Source organism: Carcharodon carcharias, chromosome 3, assembly GCF_017639515.1.
Source record: "Carcharodon carcharias isolate sCarCar2 chromosome 3, sCarCar2.pri, whole genome shotgun sequence".
Classification (NCBI taxonomy): Eukaryota; Metazoa; Chordata; class Chondrichthyes; order Lamniformes; family Lamnidae; genus Carcharodon; species Carcharodon carcharias.
The window spans coordinates 45,545,559-45,572,342 of NC_054469.1; the positions used below are offsets into that span (position 1 = coordinate 45,545,559).

At 42.7% G+C, this 26,784-nt stretch overlaps 1 protein-coding gene across 3 annotated transcripts in view; it reads right to left on the bottom strand.

Moving 5' to 3' along the window:
- Window positions 1-26,784, bottom strand: part of ccny (cyclin Y) — a 266,160-nt gene that overhangs the window by 72,263 nt on the left and 167,113 nt on the right. For all 3 annotated transcript variants that reach the window (XM_041184299.1, XM_041184301.1, XM_041184300.1), the window contains exon 2: window positions 12,986-13,060. In XM_041184299.1, the coding sequence (XP_041040233.1) occupies window positions 12,986-13,060 (75 nt within the window). The remainder of the gene's footprint in view (window positions 1-12,985; window positions 13,061-26,784) is intronic.

A 26,784-nucleotide genomic window follows, 5' to 3' on the forward strand; every position in this document is an offset into this window, starting at 1 on the left:
TGTTTCAGGAGAGTATATTGTTATTCCTACATCCTCTCACCGTCCATCCAAGCATATTTAAAAATTAGCCATCCATTAGATATTTAATGATCTTTCCATAGCAACACTCAATTGCTAATACCCAAGGGACCTTTAAAAGCACTATGATAACCAGTAATGGCTTCCCATCATTTGCATGCCTTTACACAACAAACAAGTTAAGCTGTGCTCTCTTAGGCAGAATAACTGAGCTTGTTCTTTTCATATCTGTTATTACTGGGAAATGTTACCTTATCCATCTGAGAGTATTACAGTCTTTACAAAACATTTCTGATACATCCTTTTACTAGGCCAGGTTTAGTCACGTAAGATATGGACATCCGTTAGATCAGAGAGAAAGTTGGAAAAAGATTCCTCAGTTTCTGGTGCTGCTATACTGACCCTGTTCTCAAAGTTCCAACACACATACACACACACACACACACACATATACTTTGAAAGAACAACAACAACTACTTGCATTTATATGGCACCATTAATATTGTAAAACATCCCAAGACACCTTGCAGGAGCATTATCAAACAAAACCCAACACCGAACCAGATAAGGAGATATTAGGCCAAATGAGCAAATACTTGATGAAAGGAGGTAGGGTAGAATCAAGCAGCAACCTACACAAGCTCATCTTGCTTTAGCTCATCTCCCATAATCTGTCTTAAAACAGGACCTGTCTTATGCGTATATTGGAGTTGAAGCCTTCATATAAATTCACTCCTGAAGTCAAAAGGAGCTACTCTGGAGAAGCAGTAATAGGAAAGGAATGAAAAAACCTCAAGCCACCTTCTCAGCCTTGCCTGTATTGGTTTACATCACAGCTACTGCTGATAGTTCACTTCTGTGGCAGTGATACCCCAGGTAGGTCAATATAAATGTAGCTAGAGTCAATCGGGGGCTTTTCCGACAGGCTCAACAGTTCAAAAATGTGCTTTGGTGCTCCAAATCTTCCCAAACCCCACACACAGCAGATCTGTCACAAAAAACAAAGTTACCAAGTATGACAGTTAAACAACTGCAGATATGCAAGTGTGTGTACATCTGTTGTCAGTTGGCCAGGTGCATATGACTTGGAATCCACGCTGCATATGAATATTAATGTGAATCGTTAACGAAATGCCTTTTCCTATGAAGCGAATATAGCATAAACCCTTTTCAGTTGCAAAACACTTTTGCTTTTAGACAGTGTGCCTATAATAGAGGAAATTATCACGCGAGGCCAGATGCATTCCCTCATCATGTAAAGCACTGTATTTTCAATATTCAAATTTCACCTTATTTCTTTTAAAACCATTTCTGCTGAGCCAGGTAATAAAATTCAATCTGTGTTTACTCCTAGGACCAAAACCACTGAGCTTAGTTCATGAAGCATATAGGTCGACCATTCATTTATTTTTGAGTTTATAATTAAACTCAACATTTTCACTGTCAGTGGAGAGAGAAAATTATGGTACATATTGATAAGTGGGGCAATTACAAAGAAAAGGCAGGATTTTATGAAATTAGGAAAGCAGCGTTTGTTACAAGTTTTACTCTGCATATTGGCATCAAATGCTTTAAGAAGCAAATTCCGGGTAACCAATATGTTTTAGTGTGCAATATGCTTCTTCTGTGACTATCTTAATTATCAAACCAAATTATTATTGTCATAAAGGCAAAGCTGTAATTGTATTTCACCATCCTAATGTTAAAAAAACTCAAACTGCTCACTTGGGGCCAGGCTAGTCTTCCTGTGAAGCACAGCATTGCAAGAGTAATTACAGGGAGTGGCAGCCAAACTGTTTTTTTTTAGCTGTACTTTCCATTAAGCCATTAAAAACCTCCTCAATGTTCGCAGAGGTGCAGTTGGGACAGCACTGCGTGATGAAGTGCTGAGCCACACAACTAGGAGGATTCAAGCTACGTAGTGAAGGTCAGACTCATTTAGTCAATCTTAGGACATGGGAGTACTAGAACTGAAGCCTCATCCCTAGACACCTTGTCAAGAACAAATAGACTTTAAAAGGAGCCTATTAAATCTGAAGCTTTTTATTCATTTCCAACAGTTCTAAGATGTGTATGAATCAGGATCGCTAAGAGTTTGATGCTTTTTGGCAAATGCTTGATACTAACTCAAAAACAAACATAAACCTTAGACGATTTATTTTATTCAGAAGATGGTTAGACAGAAAGAAACATTTTTAGGTTTCTGACTTTTCAGCTCTTTTATGACATTCCATTGCTTGCCACATTCAGAAGATCGATCCCATTTTAAGCATTTGATTTTAATAAAGGTTTTCCTACATTAATCAAAGCCAAATAAAATAACAAAACAATTAAGAATAAATCACAAAGTGCATTGTACAAGTTGTTCAACAAGGCAGCTCACCATCGTCTTCTCAAGGGTAACTAGGGATGGGCAACAAATGCTGGCCCAGCCAGCGAAGCTCACATCCTGTGAACGATTAAAAAAAAATCACTCCAGTTTCCCAGTCTCTGCTTTGCAAATGTTGATCCAACTGTTTATTCATCTTCTGTTGCTTAGACTGTATAAACACTGCATTTTAAGCTCTTTAAGCTGTCTTATCAAAAATAAAAAACTGCACTTTTCTAAATGAAAAAACTTGGAACAGCACACTTTGTATTTCCACCTGTTAATTCTTACCCTATCGAATAAACTCAAAAGTCACGTTTGCAAATATTTTAATGCATTCTGCATAACTATAAAAAAATTGGGGTAAAGTGGTTCTGCATTTGGCAGAACCATAAATTCAAAGCTGTTTCTCCAACACAATGGAATTCAGTTTAAATCTCTTATCAGCAAGTTACACAGAAGCTCTTGGACTAATTATGTACAGATTTTTGAAAAAGGTTGGAACAGTGCATTTTAGTTTAGTTTTAGCTGGAAAAGGCACTGATGACATGTTTAAAAATTGCAGCAAGTTTTTTTTTTACATCCCTAATCTTCCCCCTTCTTAGTCATGATGATGCAATACTTGAAGAATTTATAAATCATAAACTTGGGTATACTTTGTTTACATCTGCTTTGACCTCTATTAAATTAGTTGAAAGTTTGGCTCATGGGTTAACAACTGTTATGGGGCCGTAAAGACATAAAGGACTAAGGTAAATAAGACTAACTACCTGTCTCAGATTGCTTTCAATTTAGTGTTTGTTTGAAATATTTCCTAATTTATAGATTTTATAGAACTCCATTCTGTATCACATAAATTTGGTCCAACTGTCTTGTGCCGGCATTTATGCTCCACACGAGCCACATCCCACATGATATAACCCTATCAGCATAAACAGTCAGTTGGTAGTACAGAGCTTGAGAATTGCTGAGAAAGAAAGAGACAAGTTGAAGCTTTATGTCTTGCACTCATCAGGACACCGCAAGAATACCAAATGAGGGGAAAAGAACAATTTATACTGTATGTGACGAGACTGCTGACTGGTTGGCAAGTGGACGCTGACCAGTAGGGGTGCTGCCATGGAGAATGCACCAGCGATGGTGGCTTGACGGTTAACTGCCAAGCATTGTTTGAAAATTAAACCAGGCTGCTTGACCCTGATTGGTCATGGCATTGCCCTGAGTAATGAGCCAATGAATGGCTGTCACTTATTTTGTTTAGCTGAAACAGGTGCAATGTGTGTACATGTTCTTTCTGTCTGCAAAGAACAGCGCCCTGTGAATCAATATATGTAGATTCCAGTGTATGCAAATGCACCACACTGCGAGTCCAACTGGCAATCTTAAACTGGTTGCCAGCATAATTCTTAGCACACTGAGGATTATTTAGCAAAAGTTGTCCAGTCATGGAATCATATCTAATGTTGACACTATGGCGGAGATTTTCTGGCCCGGTCGCGGGTGGGACATGCCACGGGCAAGGCAGTGCCCCAGCCAGAAGTCCACTGCCTTCCAGCGGGACTGGAAGATCGCCACGGCGAGCAGGTGCAGAAAATCCCACCCTGTATTTTGAGTTTTGCGAGCACGGGCTGGTTGGGGTATGGTCTGTACCTTGCCTGTTGCAAACAGCAGCAGGGACATGCTGTTTAAAACAATCCGCCAGTCTTTGGAACGTACGGCCTACGTACCTAGCATCACACTGGCACTAAAGTTCATACACCATATAACTCATTTGTGTGATGGGTAGGACGTCTTTTTGGCTTGAGGGCAGCATTTAGTTAGTGGTGAATGCCACTCGTGTTGCTACTGCATAGTAGCAGCATGAAATAGCTAGCTTCACCCGTTGCTCAATTTTTTGATACCTTCCCCTTTCAGGGATATCAGAGGTAAACTGGGCACTTTTCAGGGCTGAAATTGATGACCTTATGCCCATTCATGAGATTGAGAGATATATAGCGCAAAATGATCTGATCAGGGTAGCCCTTATCCCGCAGGATGCCTTTGATGCGCTATATTTTGGCATCAAGCTTGCGTGGTGAGCAAATGGATCAGGCCCTATTTACAATGCTGCCGATAAGACCAATCTTATAGCATGTGGAACTGTAAGAATCCCAACACATATATTGACCAATGAAGGTAGGCTTGTGGTAGTCTGTGTAGAAAACGCTCTGGCAGATCTACCAGCTAGTACGTCAAGGAAGGGGAGTTCATTTGACTGCTCCAATTCAAAGGTGAATTTGAGCGCAGGATGGAGCCTATTAAGATATGTAAGGACATGCAGCTGCAGATTTAAATGTAAGGAATGTATCATCCACATATCGGAAATATGCAAGGGGTAGGACGTTAGATGTCATTCCATCGAAGACATGTTTCTCATGGAACCCAACAAAGATGTCTGTGAGAGCTGGGCCTAAAGTGGATCCCATGGCAGCACCATCTATTTGGGCATACACGGTGTTGTTAAAGCTGAACTCAACTGCGTGAGTTGTCAAGTTCATGAGCTCAATGAACAGTGATTCACAATATGCTGGCGGGTCTAGATTGCCATGATATAGTGCTTCAGCGCAAATATCTATGGCTTCCTTAAGTGGAACATTGGTAAGTAGGCTAGCAGTGTCAAATGAGCACATGGGCACAGCGTTGCTATTGATATGCAAGTCCGGTATGGCCTAAGCAAATGTGAGGGAATCTTTTACCATATATGTGGAAAAGTTGGTCAAAATTGGTTGTAACAATCAGCGTAACTTTCTATTCCTTTCTCATTTTTCTAGTTTCCTCGTAAATGCATCCTTGCTATTCTCCTCAACTAAACTATTGGGTGATAATGCATGCCACATTCTAACCAGTCTGGGTAAAGAAGTTTATCCTGAATTCCCTAATGGACTTATTAGTGACCATTTTATATTTGTGTCCTCTACTTTGGAACTCTCCCACAACTAGAAACATTTTCTCTACCTCTACCCTGCCAACATTTAGATAATCTTGAAGGCCTCCATCATGTCAACCCAACCCTCAGCCTGCTCTTTTCTAGAGAAAAGATTCAGAGAATGGGTCAGCACAGAAGGAAACCATTCAGCCTGTTGCATCCAGGCCTGCTCTCTGTAAGAGCTATTCAGCTAGTCCCACAGCCTGCCACCTTTTTTTGCAGATAATTATCCAATTCAAAAAGGACACTAGTCGACTGAGCCTTTCCTGATAAGCACATCTTCTCAGTACTGATTTCATTCTTGTGAATCTTTTTTATACCTACTCCTGACCTCTTAAACACATTTTTTACCATGGAAACCAGAACTATTCACAGTACTTTTAAGTGTAGATTACCTCGGCTCAAAGCAAGCTTGACATAAATTCTCTGCTTTTCAATTCAATCCAGTGCTTGGTTTGCTCGATTATTTTAGTCATTTATGTACCTGTATTCCTGAAACATCTTGGTCACAAAGTGCCAGGTAATGACCATTTCCAACAAGAGAGGATCTAACTACCTCTCCTTGACATTCAACAGTATTACCATCATTGATCCCCTGCTATCAACATCCTGGGAAGTCACCGCTAACCAGAAATTCAACCAGACCAACCATATAAATACTATGACTGCAGGAGTAGGGAGGTTGGGAGTTTGCAGCAAGTATCTCACCTCCTGACTACCAATGTTTGATCACCATCCTCAAAGCACAGGTGAGGAGCATGAAGGAGTATTTCCAGCTTGCCTCCATCAACACTCAAGAAGGTTGACACCTTCCAGGAAAAAGCAGCCCACTTGATTGCGAACCCATCCACCACCTTAAATATTCACTCACTCGTCACATGTACGTCGTGGCTATCTACAAGACGCACTGCAGCAATTAGCCAAAGTACCTTCAACAGCACATTGCAAACCCATGACCTCTGCCACCTAGGGAAAAAAAAATGAAGCAGAATACCACAACTTGCAAGTGCCCCTCCAAGTTACACACCATCCTGACCTGAAACTCTCATCGTCCCTTCACTGTTGCTGGGTCAAAATCCTGGAACTCATTCCCCAGCAGCACTGTGGGTGTACCAACACCACTACTATGGCTCAAGAAGGCAGCTCACCATGACCTTCTCAAAGGCAAATAGGGACGGGCAATAAATGTCGGCCTAGCCAGTGGTGCCCACATCTCACAGATAAATGTGGGGAGGTGGCAGCGTAGTGGTATTGTCACTGGACTAATAATCCAGAGAGCCAGGGTAGTGTCCCGGGGACCCAGGTTCGAATCACACCACGGTAGATGGTGGAATTTGAATTCAATAAAAATCTGGAATTAGTGAACCCATCTGGTTTACTATTCCCTTTCGGGGCTCCAGGCCCACAGCAATGGGATTCACTCTTAAATGCCCTCTGAAATGCAGCTGCTCAGGTGTATCATCCTGCTCGGTTGGTTCAAACTGCTAGAAAGTCAAAAAGGAACGAAACCGGACAGACCACTCGGCATCGACCGAGGCATCACTATTGACCAAGCTGGCCAGGCCCTAAAGGACATTATCACAGACCCAGTCTAGCAGCTGGTGGTGACGGAACCAACAACGGGGAAAAACCTATTTAACCTTACTTTCACAAATCTACTGTCGCAGATGCATCTGCGACAGGACTGGTAGGAGTGATCACAGCACAGTCCTTGTGGAGGCGAAGTCTAGTCTTCACATTGAGGATACCCTCCATTGTGTTTAATGGTGCTACCACCGTGCTAGATTTTGAACAGACCTAGCAACTCAAAACTGAGCATCCATGAGGGTCATCAGCAGCACCAGAATTTTATTCAACCACAATGTGTAACCTCATGGCCTGGCATATACTCCACTATGCCACCAAACCAGAGGATCAACATGTCTATTCTGCAAATCTATCATGTCTTCTTGTATCTTGTCGCTTTCTACCTCAATATATCACCCCCAACTGCCAAAGAATTGGTATGAATGAAAATCTAACAGCCGGGGTAGAGAATTGAGGCATCTGGAATACATACTTTCCATCAAAAGGTTATTGCGTTACTGCTTTCATTAAAGTTTTTCTCATAATATGATCAAGATATAATTAGGGTTTGCAATGCCTGGGCTCTGTTATACCAGGAACCCAGGCCATCTGAGTGACACTGAAATCTCCAGAAGCATTTAGAGCTAGTTTTTGGAACTTGGTCACTTTCACTTGTGCCTTCCTCTTCTGATTGCGCTCCAATCTTTACTGGCTGTTGGTTTGTTGCATGTGATTTTTAAAACAAAAAATTCAAATTTTTTAACTCCCTCCCTCCTGAGCGGGGTGCAAAACTGCATAGCACAGGGAGCCACAACGGCTTCCAATGGTTCCCCCTCCACTATAGTGGACTGGCAGCTGGGGCCACTTTTTATCCGACATTTTAAAAAGTCTTCAGAAGTGCCTTCATCTCGAGGTGCCCTCTCTTTCACCTACCTACATTGGCAGGTCTTACCTCAGACAATAGGGTTGCTGACCTTCCAGTGCAGGAGGGCCTCCCATGGGCCCTCCAGTCTCAACAGCCCACCTGCCACCCTTACTTGGATGGGGTTCCAGGAGGTGACCTCTTCATTGGCCACCTCTTTGAAAATTGCTCCCAGGAACCTTTCGACAGTTCCAAGATCCCAAGCCAGAATTCAGCCTGGCATTGCGATAGGGAATGAAAATCCCGTCCATTGACTCTGCCTACCATACTCCTATAAGAAACAGACGTGGGTGACTCACATCCATAGTGCCCTAACTTCTCTGCCCAAACCCACTCCAAAAGTTGGAAATGTGTTTAAAAATGCTGCCTGCAAATTTCAATCCAACTCTTAGCTAGAATTTTGCATTTGCAAGATTGCATGTTGAAATTCAGAAATTACTGTAGGTACCTTCTCTCAAAAAGTTCTAAGGAGAATTTGTTTCTATTGTGACCAATGTTGGAGAAGCTATCAGTGAGATTGCACTTAGGTTCAGCCTTGTACTTAGGACTCCAGTTCTGATGAAAAAGTAGTGGGCTAGTACCTATTGTCTAAACAAAGGCAAAGCCAACACTGTTTGCTGTTACTTACAGGTAAATGATACAGCAACTTCAGTCAAAGAGCAGACAAGTGATCAAATGTGCATATTTAACAGTTGCTGTTCAAGTTGCACCGCTCCTATTAACTTCCTGAAAATGGCATCTTGTCCTTAACCTTCTCAGGTTTATTTTTAGAACTTTGTGTTTATCCTTTAAACTCTCCACAGAGAATAAAGCATTGTCATTACAAATGTACCCTGTAATGATGTGAAAAGTGTTAATGAATGCCAATCAGCTTCTCACCCCCTCATTCCTTGAGGTTTTGAATTTGAGCTGTGACGTTATCAATTCACATCATCGGCAAAAATATTTGAGCCTAAGGCTGTAGGGACAGTATGTAACAGTAGACACTATTCGTTGTCCTGCTGCAGTGTCTGGCTCTCATATTAGTGTCTACAGAAAACTGCTGAATTAGTTTTTACCCCACAATTTCTCTGCATGGGTCAGGCAGGGATCATAAAGATTATTTGTTTTCAGTGTAGTTCTGGCCCCCCCCTAGTTGCCCTTTCCCTTTCTCCAAGATACAGTTAAAAAGGCAGCTTCTGAGAAAAGACTGTGGCTGTCTGTCTTCGAGACAGCAAGCCTCTAGAATGTTGAGCTAATGGAAGTTGTTACAAATTAAAAGGTAAAGGTCATGGAAGGTAAATCATGCAATGGCTTGAAGCTGAGGGTATAATCACCATTATGTCACAAAGTTGGGGAAAACCTACTGATTTCCACACTATGGCCAAAGGATTCCTTTGCATGTGTTATGACCACAATAAGTCCTTGTTTTAAGTTGCACTTAGCACCGAGATTTTCGTTTTAGTATTATTTCACTCAGGCCTCGTGACCTGATTGGTGTCATGTTCCTGGCACCGCTCCCTGACCCTCCCACTCACCGTTTTCCCCACTCCCTGACCCTCCCCCTCGCTACCTCTCCTGCTCTCCGACCCTCCCTGTTCAGCACTTCCCTCCCTGATCCTCCCACCGCTTGCTTGTCCCTACAACCACACCACCCCCCCACTCCTCTCCTCCCTTAAACCAGCTTATATTTCACCCCTCTCCTTATATTCACTCAGTTCTGTGGAAGGGTCATGAGGACTCGAAACGTCAACTCTTTTCTTCTCTGCCGATGCTGCCAAACCTGCTGAGTTTTTCCAGGTAATTCTGTTTTTGATCGACAAAGCCCTGTCAGGAAGGAATACTCCCCACTTGCCTGGATGAGTGCAGCTCCCACAACACTCAAGAAGCTTGAAACCGTTCAGGACAAAGCAGCCCCCTTGATTGGCACCACCTCCACAAACATTCACTCCCTCCACCACTGACTCACAATCGTAGCAGTGTGTACCATCTACAAGATGCACTGCAGAAATTCACCAAAGCTCCTTGGGCAGCACCTTCCAAATCCACGACCACTAGCATCGAGAAGGACAAGGGTGGCATGTAGATGGAAACATCACCATCTGGAAGTTCCCCTCCAAGTCACTCACCATCCTGACTTGAAAATATATCACCATTCCTTCACTGTCGCTTGGTCAAAATCCTGGGACTCCCTCCCTAACAGCACTGTGGGTGTACCTACACCACATGGACTGCAGCAGTTCAAGAAGACAGCTCACCACCACCTTCTCAAGGGATGGGCAATAAATGTGGCCCAGCCAGAGATGCCCACATTCCGTGAATGAATGTAAAAGAAAGGCAAGCAGGAGGATTGGCAATTGGGAAGGTTGGGGAGCTGGAGATGTAGTGAGCAGAAAATAAGTACAAAGGATTAGCATAAATCTTTTAAGATAAATATAAATGTTATTTTACTTATGAATATAAGAATTTAGTAATGTACAGTACTTCATCTTACTGGATATAATGTTTCAATTTTTTTTGACAAGAAAGATCCTACAGTAAATGGCAGAACCCTTAAGTGCATCGACTGGCAGAGGAATTTGGGTATACAGGTCCACAGGTCACTGAAAGTGGCAATGCAGGTGGATAAGGTAGTCAGGAAGGCGTATGGAATGCTTGCCTTCATTGGCAGGGGTATTGAGTATAAAAGCTGGGAAGTCATGCTGCAGCTGTATAGAACCTTGGTTAGGCCACACTTGGAAAATTGCATGCAATTCTGGTCGCCACATTACCAGAAGGATATGGAGGCATTGGAGAGGGTGCAGAGGAGGTTTACCAGGATGCTGCCTGGTCTGGAGGTTATTAGCTATGAGGAGAGGTTGGAGAAACTCGGATTGTTCTCACTAGAGCGACGGAGATTGAGGGGTAACTTGATAAAAGTTTACAAAATTATGAGTGGCATTGCCAGAGTAGGTAGTCAGAAGCTTTTTCCCAGGGTGGAAGAGTCACTTACTAGGGGACATAGATTTAAGGTGAGAGGAGAAAACTTTAGAGGAGATGTGCGGGGCAAGTTTTTTTACGCAAAGGGTAGTGAGTGTCTGGAATTCGCTGCCAGAGGAGGTGGTGGAAGCAGGTACAATAGTGGTGGTTAAGAGGCAGCTTGACAAATACATGAATAGGATGGGAATAGAGGGATACGGACCCCGGAAGTGCAAAATGTTTTAGTTTGACAGGCAATATGTTCGGCATAGGGCCTATTCCTGTGCTGTACTTTTCTTTGTCCTTTGTACAGAATCTAACTATAGCTTTTACATTGTTTACAAAAGGAAAATTTGATTTGCTAAATGTTGTTTCATGTAAGTTGAGCGGTGGTGCAGTTATTAGCGCTGCTGCCTCTAAGCTCCAGGGATTCGATCCTTACCTCGGGTGTCTGTCTATGTGGAGTTTGCACGTTCTCCCCGTGTCTGCGTGGGTTTATGACGGGTGCTCCGGTTTCCTCCCATTGTCCAAAGCCATGCTGGATTGGCTATAATTAAATTGTTCCCCAGTGTGTGTGTGTGTCTGTGTGTGTGCACATGTAAGTGTGTGCCCTGTGATGGACTGGCATCCCATCCTGGGTGTACCCTGCCTGGTGCCCAATGCCTGTTCGGATAGGCTCCGACTCCCTGCGACCCTGGATTGGATGAAGCGGTTCTGGAAAAGTGAGTGTTTCATTTACAGTTGTACTTTTCAGGAATGCAACTACCTGTACAACAATTAGTGAGGAATTGCTGTATTATTCTTTTAATAAATCCAAAAGCAGAAGTCTCTGCATGTAGATCCCTCATTTCTGGCACAGCAAGAACAACTCCAAACTGTCTTTCCAGCATTTTTGGAAATCATAACTTCTCTAACTGGCTGAGGGTGGATGAAAACAAGGAAAATCAATTTATTCTATTAGATAGAATAACATCAGCTATGTAATTATTCAAGAACAAAACGAGCAATATAAATCCTTGAAAGCTTACCCTACGCAAGGCTGAATGTCATCCACTCTCTTAATCATAAATAGAGCACCGGTAAAGATTTGTTAGTGGAAGCAAAGTTCGTTGTTGGCCTTTAAGCTTTAGTCAGCTCTTTTGAGGCTTATAGTAACAATTTGGCACTATGCAATAAAACACCTATCTTTGCAAGGATAGCCAACTAAAGCTACACACTATTTGCCACTCCTCAAAAACTCCTGCTGCAATTTGTTAGGTGTCTAATCAACGTCAAATTGCCTATTATGAAACACAGACACGAGGTACGTTGCAGTCAGTCACCTATTCTTTTGAATTATTCAAACGTATTACTCAGGAGAGGCCTGGCTGATTACACAATGTCATCTTAATTAAGTAGTGTGACTGATGGATGAGGAACAGAATTATTATTAAGCATCTTCATGTCTAAAAGATAAAAATTACCTGAGAATACAACTCAACAATCATGTAATTTGTCAACAATAGAAGGCCTCCTATCGATATAGTGCATTATCACCTCCTCAGACGCTCCAAAAACGTTGCAAACAATGGACTGATTTTTAAAGAGTGATTACTTGTTACGCAGGAAACTGTAGGAGCTAATTTTCACACAATAACAAAATGAATGAATGACCAGAGAATTTGATTTGGGGGTATTATTTAGAGGTCAAGTGATGTCCACCACACCAGGATAAAAGGATAAAGTCCAGTTCTTCTTCAAATATTGTCATGGGAGCTTTTACTTTCACTCAAGTGGGCAGATGAGTAAGGCCTCAATTTAATGTTTCATAAAAAAGGCAGCACCTCTTACAATGCAGCATTCTCTGAGCACTGCTCTGAAGTGCAAGTCAACTCTGCAGTGGGACTATTAGACCCCATAATATTGAAAATGGTCTTTCCAAACTTCATGCATCAATTGTGCTATATAAGATGTGCTCAAGTCACATGTGGACTTACCTCTGTGCAGTTCTGGTAATGTAGGAGTATTTTATTTCAGTTGAGAGGGTAGCAACAAGAAAAAGAGAAACAGCTTCAAGTTGATCCAATGAAAGTTTGAAGATTAAACTAAACAGATAATTATGGTATTTGTAAGTATAAGCATTATTGTTTATTATTGTATGGTAAAATTCAGTTAAACAACCTTATCCCTAATGGAGTAACTACTACTTTATGAGTTAAAGACTACTCACCGTCTGTCTGAGACTTGCTCAAGAACATCGTACTCGCACGAGGGTGGTCCGAGGGGTTAAATTCCATGTTTAAATCTAAGGAGAAAGAAGAAGAAAGAAATAATTGCCACCCAGACAAAGTAGTTAACATGATTAGCACAACATCCATTAGCTTCATCCAATCCCTCCATCACTGGCATACCATGGCTGCAGTGCATACAACTTAGAGGATGCTCAGCAAGCTGTCGAGGCTCCTTCAGCAGCAACTCTCAAACCAGTGACTCTGCCACATAGGAGGACAGGAAAGCAGGTCCTCCAAGTTGCATACCATTCTGACTTGGGCATATATCATCATCCTTCATGGTTAATGAATCTGAATTTTGGACTTCTTGACCCGGGTCACAACCTTGACCAAGCCATGTTCATCTTGAAGTGCCAGTTCCCACTCACCCTTCATGTCCCCATAAAAGACAAGGACATAGAAACTTTTGGCACAGGAGGCAGTTATTCAGCCCATTCTGCCTGTGTCAGCTCTTTGAAAGAGTTATCCAAGTATTCCCCCTCCATACCTCCCTGTGTAGCACTGCAAATTTTTCCTTTTCAAAAAAATGCCCAACTCCCATTTGAAAGTTACCCTTGAATCTGTTTCTGCTACCCACTCAGACAGTACATTCCAGATCATCATAACTTGCTGCATAAAATATTTTATTCAATATTGCAGCATGGTGGGATGCACAGGGGAATCCTTGGGAAAGACTTTTTGTGCAATAAACATAATAAAACAGTAAACCAGTTTTTAATATAAACAGAGTGCACAGGAGTAATCTCCCCTGGATGAGAAATAAATTGCTTCTCATCCTCCTGAAAGACTCAAAAGAGATAAAAACAAAAAAACTGCGGATGCTGGAAATCCAAAACAAAAACAGAATTACCTGGAAAAACTCAGCAGGTCGAGTAAACTTGAGTTACTCGAACTCAAGTTCTGTTGAAGGGTCATGAGGACTCAAATCGTCAACTCTTTGCTTCTCCACCGATGCTGCCAGACCTGCTGAGTTTTTCCAGGTAATTCTGTTTTTGATTTTTTTCTCCTGAAAGATTCAATGACTGAAATGTGCAGCAAACTGGCAGTTCCAGGCTAATGAATAGTTGGGCTGAATTCCAGCTGCTAACTAAGCTTGGCAATCACTGTCCATTTCAACCTCCATAGGGGTAAACTAAGTTGAAGTGCGCAATGACTGGCAAGATGGTAGCCTCTGAACGAATTTCTACCTGAACATTACATAATAGGTCAACAACACACCATATGACAAGGAAAATTCATCATCAAATGAAATCACTGCAAAGGAAACAAAATTCACATGCAATTGTGATATACATTATTCTTTTCTGATTGAGTTAATTGTAAATAGAAACCATCATATTAAACATCAATATAAGTCAGGTCATATCTCATAAACAACAGTCATGAATGATTTATAAGCCATCTGTGCCTGTTAAATAAAGTGATATCTCAAGGTTTAGTGGACAGGTTTCAGCTCAGGTCAGATGCTCATTGACAATTTATTTGAAGTCAATTTTATTTTTGTCATATGATTTAGAGTGCAATTCAAAACTTAGCACATTCCAGCAGCAAGGTATCTCTTACATAGAGCACCCATAGCCGAAATGGCGTTCCAAACTTGGAGAGCACTGAGTAAATAGAGGAAGTTATCAGCAAATACACGTGAAACAATGTATATTCCATAAGCAAATAAGTGAGTTACACAAGTTTCCTTCAGACATGAAATGGTCATAAAGATATGTACAGATGAGATGTAAAACTGAGGGCAGGTTTGCCTTCTCAAATGGATGTAGAAGGCCCAAAGCACTATGTGGCAATGAGCAGAGGCAGCTTCAGAGTCCTGACCAATATTTATCCCTCAACCAACAACATTAATAATAGATTATCAGGTTACCCAACAACATTAATAATAGATTATCAGGTTATTCTCAGCTGATTTCTGTTTTTGGTTTCTTATTGTGCACAAATTGGCTGCTTCATTTGGCTGTACAACAACTGTGATTAAACTTTAAAAGTAATTTATTTGCTGTAATTTGCTTTGAGACATGCTGAATATACAAAAGGTACTATATAAAGACCGGTTTATCCTTCCTTTGTTTTACATCAGTACTAAAGAAGAGACATGCTAGCAAAGTACTGACCATGCCCAAACAGCCTGTGCTTGCAAAACTCAAAAGAGTGTCCAACATTAAATGTGATTCTGTGATTGGACAACATCCACTAAACAATCCTGATGGTGCTCCGAATTACACTGAAAATCAACTTAAGATGGTCAGTCAAGCTTACAGTGTAACTCGCTTACGCATGCTAGAAGCCACATATATTCACACACAAGGACCAATACTTTACAGACAAAAGGAACATGTCCACACATTGTGCCTTTTTCAACTAAACAAAAACTTGGAGTCATCCCTGGCTCATTCCCTGGGGCAATGCCTTGACCAGAGTCAACCTGCCCGATTTGAATTTGAACAAAGCCGGGCGGTTAACTGTTCCAATGTTGCATTCTCCATGGAACCACCTCTACCAGAATCCACTTACCAACCAAACAGCACCATCTTCTCATGCCGTATAAATTGTTGTTCCCCCATTACGGTTGGAAAATTCTTGGAAGCAATCCTGATGAGTGCAAGACGAAAAGCTTTGATAGCATGTCTCCTTTTTCAGCAATACTCAAGTTCTAAACTACCAAATGACTAACTCCTTTCTTTATTCAACTCCAAAATTATCCTATTTCATTGACCTCCTTTCAAGACTGAGGAGCACAGTTCTTTTTCTTTCCCCTTAACCGGTTCCATTATAAAGGTGCCAAAGAGCGCAAAAACTTGGAAGATAAGTTGTCTAAATTCAGCCAACAGGAAATGAGAAATGAATGTCAGTCTCTTTCTGTCCATTGCTTCCTGAGCTTAAATGGTCCTTAAGTCCAAATGATGTAGAGGTATCATGCAGCATAGTTAAATTTAGGAGCAAATAAAAAGTGTACGCAACAATGGAGTTGTAGAGAGTGGTGTACTGACATCCCAGAACTTAAGGGTAGCACCAATAACTTGTGATGTTATTACATGTCAGTTGGTTAAAACGGACACTCTCAGGAAATTTGTGAATGCTGATTCTAAGGACATGAGTACATTTATTTCTATTTTATTTAGCTTGTAATTTTTAATGAATTAGCGAACATAACTAGGGAGTCAGGGTTTGCCCATTTGATGCTCTGGTTTGACAAGGGAGTTGCTACAGTTACAGCTAGCTTTCACAAATGATAAGTGCGAAAGTGTAATTTTTAAGCTGCAAGTGGCACACGTGGAAATAACATTATCTTATGGAATGATTTCCACTTTTCAGACATGTGTTAATCATCATGTATTATATATTTTGTAGGCACTTTACAGCCTTCCAGACTGAATATTGAATTCAACAACTTCAGGTCTTGAGCTCCCTCCTCCATCCCCACCCCCTTTCTGTTTCCCCCTTCCTTTTGTTTTTTTCCAATAAATTATATAGATTTTTCTTTTCCCACCTATTTCCATTATTTTTAAATATTTTTAAATCTTTTATGCTCTCCCCACCCCCACTAGAGCTATACCTTGAGTGCCCTACCATCCATTCTTAATCAGCACATTCATTTAGATAATATCACCAACTTTAACACCTTGTGTTCTTTTGTTCTATTGTTGGTGACATCTTTTGATGATCTGCTTCTATCACTGCTTGTTTGTCTCTACAACCACACCAACCCCCTCCACTTCTCTCTCTCTCTCCGCCGCCACCTCCCCCACCCCCCCCCCCCCCACCCCACCCCCCACACCTTAAACCAGCTTATATTTCAACTCTTTCTTGGACTCAAACTCAAGTTCTGTCGAAGGGTCATGAGGACTCGCAACGTCAACTCTTTTCTTCTCCGCCGATGCTGCCAGACCTGCTGAGTTTTTCCAGGTAATTCTGTTTTTGTTTTGGATTTCCAGCATCCGCAGTTTTTTTGTTTTTATCTCTGTGTGTAATTGACTGCCACTACTCTTCAAGAAATGCCTACCTCCTTGAAGAAGTTCTGTTCTTCTCTGCGCCAAGATTTCCGTACCTCTCTTTTGCCTTGCTCACCTTCATTGCTTTCCATTTCCCTCCTGGTGTTTGACAAGGTGTTTACTAAAACCCGCTTTCACAGCCATATCTCCTTTCTCAGTGACTGTCTCCGTCTCCGACTTACCCCACGTGGATTTCAACTGAAATTCCACCCCTCATGTTTCGAAACCACCCAGGATTACAGGTATCTCCGGGACATACAACGTTTCTCGGACTGCTGTTCCCGTCACATTCTGAAATCCACACAGTGCCATGCGCCGCCATATGAACACACTCGACCTCTCCCTCCAGCAGCACCGCCGGACCCTTTTTCAAAGCTACGCGTGCCCCCAGTTTCATTTTATTCTTCGGCTCATCCGACGCCTCAACAAGAAACTTTTTCTCTTTCTCTCAAGTGCTAAGGAACGCAAGCTCCAACAACTCATCGACACCAACACCCATCTAGGACCCTCCACCCCTGCCTGTCCCTCCGTCCCCACCCCATCTTCCAATCCCAGCCCCAGCCGTGTATTCACTATACCCCCTGACCTTCCCCTCTCCGATGCTGAATGTTCAGTGCTCAGCAAAGGACTTAGTTTCATACCCTTACGCCCTCACCTCAATGAATTTCGGACTCGGCATGATGCTGAACTCTTCTTCCGCTGTCTTTGTCTCCGGGCTCACTTCTTTGGGCAGGAGTCCTCTCCCAGTTCAACGGATCCTTTCACCCACCTCCAATATTCTCCCTCCACCTGGACCCCTCCCTCTGGATTCTTACCTTCTCTCGATCTTTTCATTGAGAACTGTCGGCGCGACATTAGTCGTCTCAATTTCTCTGCTCCTCTCACCCATTCTAACCTGTCTCTCTCTGAACTTACTGCACTCCATTCTCTCAGGTCCAAACCTGACATTGTCATCAAACCCACTGACAAGGGTGGTGCTGTTGTTGTCTGGCGCACTGACCTCTACCTCGCGGAGGCTGAGCGTCAACTCGCAGACACTTCCTCCTACCTCTCCCTGGACCATGTCCCCACCACTGAACATCAAGCCATTGTTTCCAGGACTGTCACTGACCTCATCTCCTCTGGGGATCTTCCTCCCACAGCTTCCAACCTGATAGTCACCCAACCTCGGACGGCCCGCTTCTATCTCCTACCCAAAATCCACAAGCAGAACTGCCCCGGTAGACCGATCGTCTCAGCTTGCTCCTGCCCCGCAGAACTCATTTCTCGTTATCTTGACTCCCTTCTCTCTCCCCTTGTCCAGTCCCTTCCCACCTACATCTGTGATTCCTCTGACACCTTACGTCACATCAACAATTTCCAGTTCCCTGGCCCCAACCACTTCCTCTTCACCATGGACGTCCAATCCCTCTACACCTCCATCCCCCACCAGGATGGTCTGAGGGCCCTTAGCTTCTTCCTTGAACAGAGGCCCGAACAATCCTCATCCACCACTACTCTCCTCCATCTGGCTGAACTTGTTCTCACACTGAACAATTTCTCCTTCAACTCCTCTCACTTCCTCCAAATAAAAGGTGTGGCTATGGGTACCCGCATGGGCCCCAGCTATGCCTGTCTCTTTATGGGGTATGTGGACATTCCTTGTTCCAGTCCTACTCCGGCCCCCTTCCACAACTCTTTCTCCAGTACATCGATGATTACTTCGGTGCTGCTTCATGCTCTCGTCGGGACTTGGAAAAATTTATTAATTTTGCTTCCAATCTCCACCCCTCCATCATTTTCACGTGGTCCATCTCTGACACTTCCCTTCCCTTCCTTGACCTCTCTGTCTCAATCTCTGGTGATAGACTGTCCACCAATATCCATTACAAACCCACCGACTCCCACAGCTACCTCGACTACAGCTCCTCACACCCCGCTTCCTTTAAGGACTCCATTCCATTCTCTCAGTGCTTTTGCCTCCGTCGCATCTGTTCCGATGATGCTACCTTCAAAAACAGTTCCTCTGACATTACCTCCTTCTTCCTTAACCGAGGTTTTCCACCCATGGTCGTTGACAGGGCCCTCAACCGTGTCCGGCCCATCTCCCGTGCATCCGTCCTCACACCTTCTCCTCCCTCCCAGAAACATGATAAATCACCCCACCAGCTTCCGCATTCAAAGGATCATCCTCCGCCATTTCCGCCAACTCCAGCATGATGCCACCACCAAACACATCTTCCCTTCACCCCCACTGTCGGCATTCCATAGGGATAGCTCCCTCCAGGACACCCGGGTCCACTCCTCCATCACCCCCTACTCCTCAACCCCCTCCTATGGCACCACCCCATGCCCACGCAAAAGATGCAACACCTGCCCCTTCACTTCCTCTCTCCTCACCGTCCAAGGGCCCAAACACTCCTTTCAAGTGAAGCAGCATTTCACTTGCATTTCCCCCAACTTAGTCTACTGCATTCGTTGCTCCCAATGTGGTCTCCTCTACATTGGAGAGACCAAACGTAAACTGGGTGACCGCTTTGCAGAACACCTGCGGTCTGTCCGCAAGAATGACCCAAACCTCCCTGTCGCTTGCCATTTTAACACTCCACCCTGCTCTCTTGCCCACATGTCTGTCCTTGGCTTGCTGCATTGTTCCAGTGCAGCCCAACGCAAACTGGAGGAACAACACCTCATCTTCCGACTAGGCACTTTACAGCCTTCTGGACTGAATATTGAATTCAACAACTTTAGGTCTTGAGCTCCCTCCTCCATCCCCACCCCCATTCTGTTTCCCCCTTCCTTTTGTTTTTTTCCAATAAATTATATAGATTTTTCTTTTCCCACCTATTTCCATTATTTTTAAATATTTTTAAATCTTTTATGCTCTCCCCACCCCCACTAGAGCTATACCTTGAGTGCCCTACCATCCATTCTTAATTAGCACATTAGTTTAGATAATATCACCAACTTTAACACCTATGTGTTCTTTTGTTCTATTGTTGGTGACATCTTTTGATGATCTGCTTCTATCACTGCTTGTTTGTCCCTACAACCAACCCCCCCCCCCTCCACCTCTTCCCCCCACTCCCCCACCCCCCCCCCCCCCCCACTCCCCCCCCCCCCCCCCCCCCCCCCCGCCCCCCACCCCCCCCACCCCCACACCTTAAACCAGCTTATATTTCAACTCTTTCTTAGACTCGAACTCAAGTTCTGTCGAAGGGTCATGAGGACTCGAAACGTCAACTCTTTTCTTCTCCGCCGATGCTGTCAGACCTGCTGAGTTTTTCCAGGTAATTCTGTTTTTGTTATGTATTATATATTATTGGCTGCAAACCTTGTTGAAATAGAGGATATCTATTTCAAATAAGTTTGACGCTTTCCTGAGCTTAATCTCAGTGAAAGGAAATGTCGTAAAACGGAGAGGAAATTAATTGATCGACTGGAAACAAAGAGTTAGGGTGTTACTCTGACTGCACAAGGGTTGCAAGATACTGGGGTAGTGCTGTGTTCACTTTTGTTCTCAGTATATACCGATGGTTTGGGCTTGGATATATAATACAATCTCAAAATGTGTTGATGACACAAAAGTAGGATGTTTGCCAAAGAGTGAGAAGGACAATTTAAAAATTCAGGAAAACGTAGACTGGAGGAAAGGGCAGACAGGTAGTAGATGAAATTTAGCGTGGTTAAGTATGTAGTGATAAGATTTTGGGAGAAAAAAGAGGAATGTGGGTCTGCACACATAATGGAAAGACACTGAAGTAGTTCAACTGCATAATTTCCTGTAAGTGAGAGTGCAAGTGCATAAGACCAATGTGTTTTATAAATATGGAATTTTTTTCTAATTATGTACTTATATAAAATACTTGTTTGCCCAGTTTTAGTGCTGAATGTAGTCTTGGGAACTTGGTTATAGAAAGCTTTTTAAAACCGCAAACAAAATTCAATGGAGATTCATCAGGATAATGCTAGGGAAGGGAACTAGATTTGATGAGAGACTTCAGGTGTTAGGACTACATCAACCGGAACACAGATGGTTCACAGGAAATTTAATAGACGATGGTAAATGTGAAGAGATCCAACTACCAGCAATGGTTACTGAATAGCTAATGGAAGTGGGAAAACTGGCTATTTTTCCCTTCCTTTTCTTTGGCAGTTAAAAAAAAATTAAACAGAAAGGAGCTCTCTCAGAATGCTGACATATTTTCAAAAGACAATTAATTTATTTTGTTCTTCAAATTGTGTACCATGGCCTCAAGAAAGGGGAGAGAAGAGAGAGGATAGCTTCTGTGATAAATTTGCTGCATTCAATTTGGAAATATAGCAGGGTTTTCAGCCAATTACTGAGCACTGCAACTAATAAAATAGCTCATGAATTTTTAATTCAGAAAAGGTGCAACCCTGATCTCATTTACATTGTGAAAAGGTCTCCTGTCACTTTAAATTATTAAATGATTTATAATCTCTCGGCAGTGGACAAAATTAGTGTTAGAGTCCAAAAGGCTCAGGAAGTGCATAGTACAGTCATTACATAGCAACATTAAATGGCAGTAATGACATAGCTGGTACGTTTAAAGGCAACCAAAAGCCTCTAGAGATTTATTCTATGGATATGAACCCTTACTTGGGCTGAAATTTGCAGTATTTTGAACTGGCAAGCTGCAATTCAACATAAAACAGGAATGAGACCTAGACATCGCTGTGTTTGCTGACTGCTTGCTTTTCCCTCTTCAGGCAATGCATACATTGACTGTCAATTTATCTACGCTATAATCATCATCACACTTCAAAAATTTTTAACTGTCTACAAAACACCATTTCAGAGTTGGCAAAAAGCATAAATGGCAACCACCATCTTTGAGGCCACCATCACGGTGTTTACTGGCCTCATGGCCTGCAGTCATGAAAGGGTCTACATAAATGCAAGTTCATTATTTAGTTTGATTGCTCCGAAATAGACATATCATCTTATAAGAACAGGGAGCCATAGGTAAGAAAACAATACATTTTACATGCTATGGCAGTCCAAATGGGACTAAGTCAGTCAATGGGCTCACCATTTCATTCAAGGAACACATAAATAAAAGAGTTCAATCATTTCATCAGCTTACCCAGGTATCTATGTGAAATGGCAAGGCAAAAAAACACTGCTAAAACGGCAAAGGTTACGCCTAGAAAAAAAGATTTGGCAATTATACTATACAGCATGAGAGATGCAGTTTACCAGCTCAACATTATTTGGCAGTCAAAATGTGGCACTTGAGCCAACAGCAAACCCAACTCCTGCAACTCAGGCTGCAAAGTGATATAAAAGAGAAGCAACCGGTTCCATTATAAAGGTGCCAAAGAGCGCAAAAACTTGGAAGAAGATAAGTTGTCAAAATTCAGCCAACAGGAAATGGGAAATGAATGTCAACACATTACAAGAACAGGAGATTTGGGGCGGGGGGGGGGGGGGGGGGGGGGGGGGGGGGGGGGGGGTGCACGGAATGCTGAAAAAAACCCAGGAACACTTTGCAGAAAACAGAACCGTTGTTTGTTGCCGGACCTGAGAAAGATCTAGTGATCTCTTTGACGTAGAATTTCCCCCCTGATATTAATTTCAGTCTGGCCACCAAGTCTAGAGGATCTTGAGGCATTCCACAACAGTGAAACGTCATCAAGCAGAGTAAGCAGTCAATCACATTGAAGAATTCTCACAGATCGCAAACCAGTAAATGAAATGTAATGAGCATCTTTCACTTGTAATAAATTTTATATGAAATAAAGATTGGGACGTACACATTAGAAGTTGAAATATAAACAAACATTAAAAATTATACATTTTATATTAAAAACAATGGAATTATCATAACGGGAAAAAAATCACCTACAGAAATATAAATATAGTTTTATGGGACCAATGGTTGTACAGCAATACTTATGCCTTAGTACACTGTTAAAAACCTAGATGCAACTTATTATCAAGAAATAACCTTTTCAAGGGCTTTTTTGTTCTTTCCCGTGACGTGGGCGTTACTGGCTAGGCCAGCATTTTTATTGCCCATCGCTAATTACCTTTGAAAAGGTGGTGGTGAGCCACCTTCTTGAACTACGTACTCCCACAGTGCTATTAGGGAGGGAGTTCCAGAATTTTGACCCATGACAGTGAAGGCATGACGACATTACTCCAAGTCAGGATAGTGGGCATCTTGGGCGGGAACTTGTAGGTGGCAACCTTCCTATGCATTTGCTGCCCTTGTCCTTCCAGGAGGTAGATGGTGCAGGTTTGGAAGTTTAACAGCAACATTACAGTGCAAAAGGGGATGTGTGTGTCAGTTCAGTGATTTTGAAAAGATTGCTGTTTGTGGAGATTTCCACAGGTTAATTGCACATGTGCGGACACTGACCGTTTCATCATCATTGCAATTGCAAAATCCAGGCCAATAAAGCTGATAGTCATAGCAGGGATAAAGGCTGCCTTCTTTTTTGATCAAAAACAAATATTTAGGCTTCTAGGATACTTGCTGCCTTCAAACAAAGGGCCATCAGCAATTAACTGTAAACTTAATGGATTTATCACAGTACAAATGTGTTCTGAATATAAATATAGGTATCACAAGGTCTGATGCACAGTAGCATCTAAACTGCAGGGAGACTGCAGGATTTATCCATAGAACATGCATCTTCTATTTGGCTGATTCAAATTACTGTTAATCATGTCATAGAAGGTTAATCGTTTGGTAGTAGAGAACTTGAGTATTGCTGAAATGAGATATGTCGAAGCTTTTTGTCTTGCACTCATTAGGACACTTCACAAGAATACCAATATAAGGGGAAAACAACAATTTATACTGTATGAGATGAGTGTGCTGATTGATTGACAAGTGAACTCTGATTGGCAAAGGCGGTGCCATGGAGAATGCACCAACGATGGTGACTGACAATTAACTGCCAAGTATTGTTTGAAATTTAAACCAGGCAGCTTAACCCTAATTGGTCAAGGCATTGCCCTGAGGAATGAGTCAGCAAGTGGCTGTCACTTATTTTGTTCAGCTGACAACCAATTTAAGATCATCAGTCGGGCTCATAGTGTGGCACATTTGCATGTACTGGGAGCTACATATATTAATACACAGGACACTATTCTTTGCAGACAGAAAGAACATGTACACCCATTACGCTAGTTTGAGCTAAACAAGGTAAGTGACAGCCATTCACTGACTTATTCCTCAGGGCAATGCCTTGACAAAACAGGGTCAAGCTATCTGGTTTAACTTTCAAACAATGCTTGGCAATTAATCATCACTGGTGCATCCTCCACGGCAACGCCTCTACCAATCAGGAGTCCACTTACTAATCACCACTCTCTTCTCATACAGTATAAATTGTTGTTTTCCGCTTATATTGGTATTCTTGTTAAGTGTCCTGATGAGCGCAAGACGAAAAAATTTGATGTCTCTTTTTTCAGCTATACTCAGGGGATTGTCTCAAATGGGCCACTTGCCTCACTGTTAGATTGTACTTTGTCACGCAAATTACAGGATTTCCATGGAGCTTCAGATTTTCAAGGCTTCAACAGCATTTGCTAGATCTATACAGCATCTGTAAAAAGCTGCATTCAATGTGATGTGGGTCTGACAGTTGCACGCCTGCATCTCTCTCAGGTTAAGATTCGTATATTTAGCAATAAGTAACATTCCCTGAACAAATCAATTCTGCCTTTCATGTATTTGATACCCTGAGAGAATATTCTGCCTTGTCAGGCACAACCAAAATACACATGTTGCAAAACTAACTACAGTATTGTAATGAACTGGGAAAGCCAACATGCAAGACATTGGAAAAATGGATTAGAGTCTTGAACAGACAGTAGTCTACTCAAAAGAAAGCCTGGAAAAACTTGCCTGTGTTCTTTTTTATTGCCCTTTATTGCCCATCCCTAATTACCATTGAGAAGGTGGTGGTGGAGCTGCCTTCTTGAACTGCAGCAGTCTAAGTGGTGTAGGTACACCCATAGTGCTGTGAGGGAGGGAGTTCCAGGATTTTGACCCAGCGACAGTGAAGGAATGGTGATATATTTCCAAGTCATGATGGTGAATGACTTGGAGGGGAGCTTCCAGGTGGTGATTTTCCCATGTGTCTGCTGCCCTTGTCCTTCTAGATGGTAGTGGTCATGGGTTTGGAAGGTGAGTTTCTTGGTGAGCTTCTGAGGTGCATCTTGTGGATGGTACACACTGCTGCTACAATGTGTCAATGGTAGAGGGAATGAATGTTTGTGGATGGGGTGCGAATCATGTGGGCTGTTTTGTTATGGATGATGTCGCAAATAGTGCTGAACATTGTGCAATTATCAGCGAACGTCCCCACTTCTGACCTTATAATGGAAGGAACATCATTGATGAAGCAGCTGAAAATGGGCCTAGGACAGTACCATTAGGAACTCCTGCAGTGACGTCCTGGAACTGACATGATTGACCTCCAACAACCACAACCATCTTACCATCTTCCTTTGTGCTCAGTATGACTCTAACCAGTGGAGACTCTCTTCCTTCCCCCCCCACCACCACCCGATTCCCATTGACTCCAGTTTTGCTGCGGCTCCTTGATGCCACACTCGGTCAAATGCTGCCTTAATGGAAGGGCAGTCATTCTAATGTTTAGCTTTCATTGCTTCTGTTTTCTGGTAGGCTTGCATGTGTTTGCTTAGTTTAAATAAGAGATAAAATCCTCGCTATCACAGTATTGTGCGCTGTCAGATTATTAATATTCAAGAGTGCTGCACTGATTAAAAAGGTAAATACGATTTGTACTGATTGTGACCAGCCCAGACTTGGTGCCTCAGATAGGCCAGAAATCAGATTGGAGGGACTATTGGAGACCACTTGAAGTAGTTTCACCTCTATTGAAGACATAGACCTGCTTCAAGTGGTCCTAAAGTGTCCAAAATAGGATGTCACAAAATCATAATATACACACTTGTAAAAATGGGACCATGGAAGGGGGGGTGGGGGGGGGGTGTTTAAAAAAATTCTAAGGGTGTGGGCGTCGCTGGTTAGGCCAGCATTTATTACCCATCTCTAATTGCCCTTGAGAAGGTGCTGGTGAGCCAGCTTCTTGAACAGCTGCAGTCTATGTGGTGCAGGTACACCCCAGTACTGTTAGGGAGGGAATTGCAGGATTTTGATCCACCCCCAGTGAGGGAATAGCGAGTCAGGATCTTGTCCTTCGAGGTTGTAGAGGTCACAGGTTTGGAAGGTGCTGTTCAATGGGCCTTGGTGAGTTGCTGCGATGTATCTTGTAGGTGGTGCACACTGCTGCCACTGTGCATTGGTGGTGGAGTGACTGAATGTCAAAGGTGGTGAATGGGGTGCCAATCAAGCAGGCTGTTTCGTCCTGGATGTTGTCAAGCTTCCTGAGTGTTGTTGGATCTGCATTCATCCAGGCAAATGGAAAGTATTCCATCACACTCCTGACTTGTGTTTTGTAGATTGTGGACAAGGTTTGGGGAGTCAGGAGGAGAGTTATCGCAGCAGAATTCCAAGCCTCTGACCTGTGCTTGTAGCCACTGAATTTATATGACTAGTCCAGTTCAGTGACTGGTCGATGGCAACCCTAAGGATGTTGATAATGGGGGATTCAGTGATTGTGCCATTGAATGTAAAGAGATGGTGAGGTTCTCTCATATTGGAGATAGTCATTGCCTGGCATTTGTGTGGTGCGAATGTTACTTGCCACTCATCAGCCTAAGCCCAAATGTTGTCCAGGTTTTGCTGCATTTG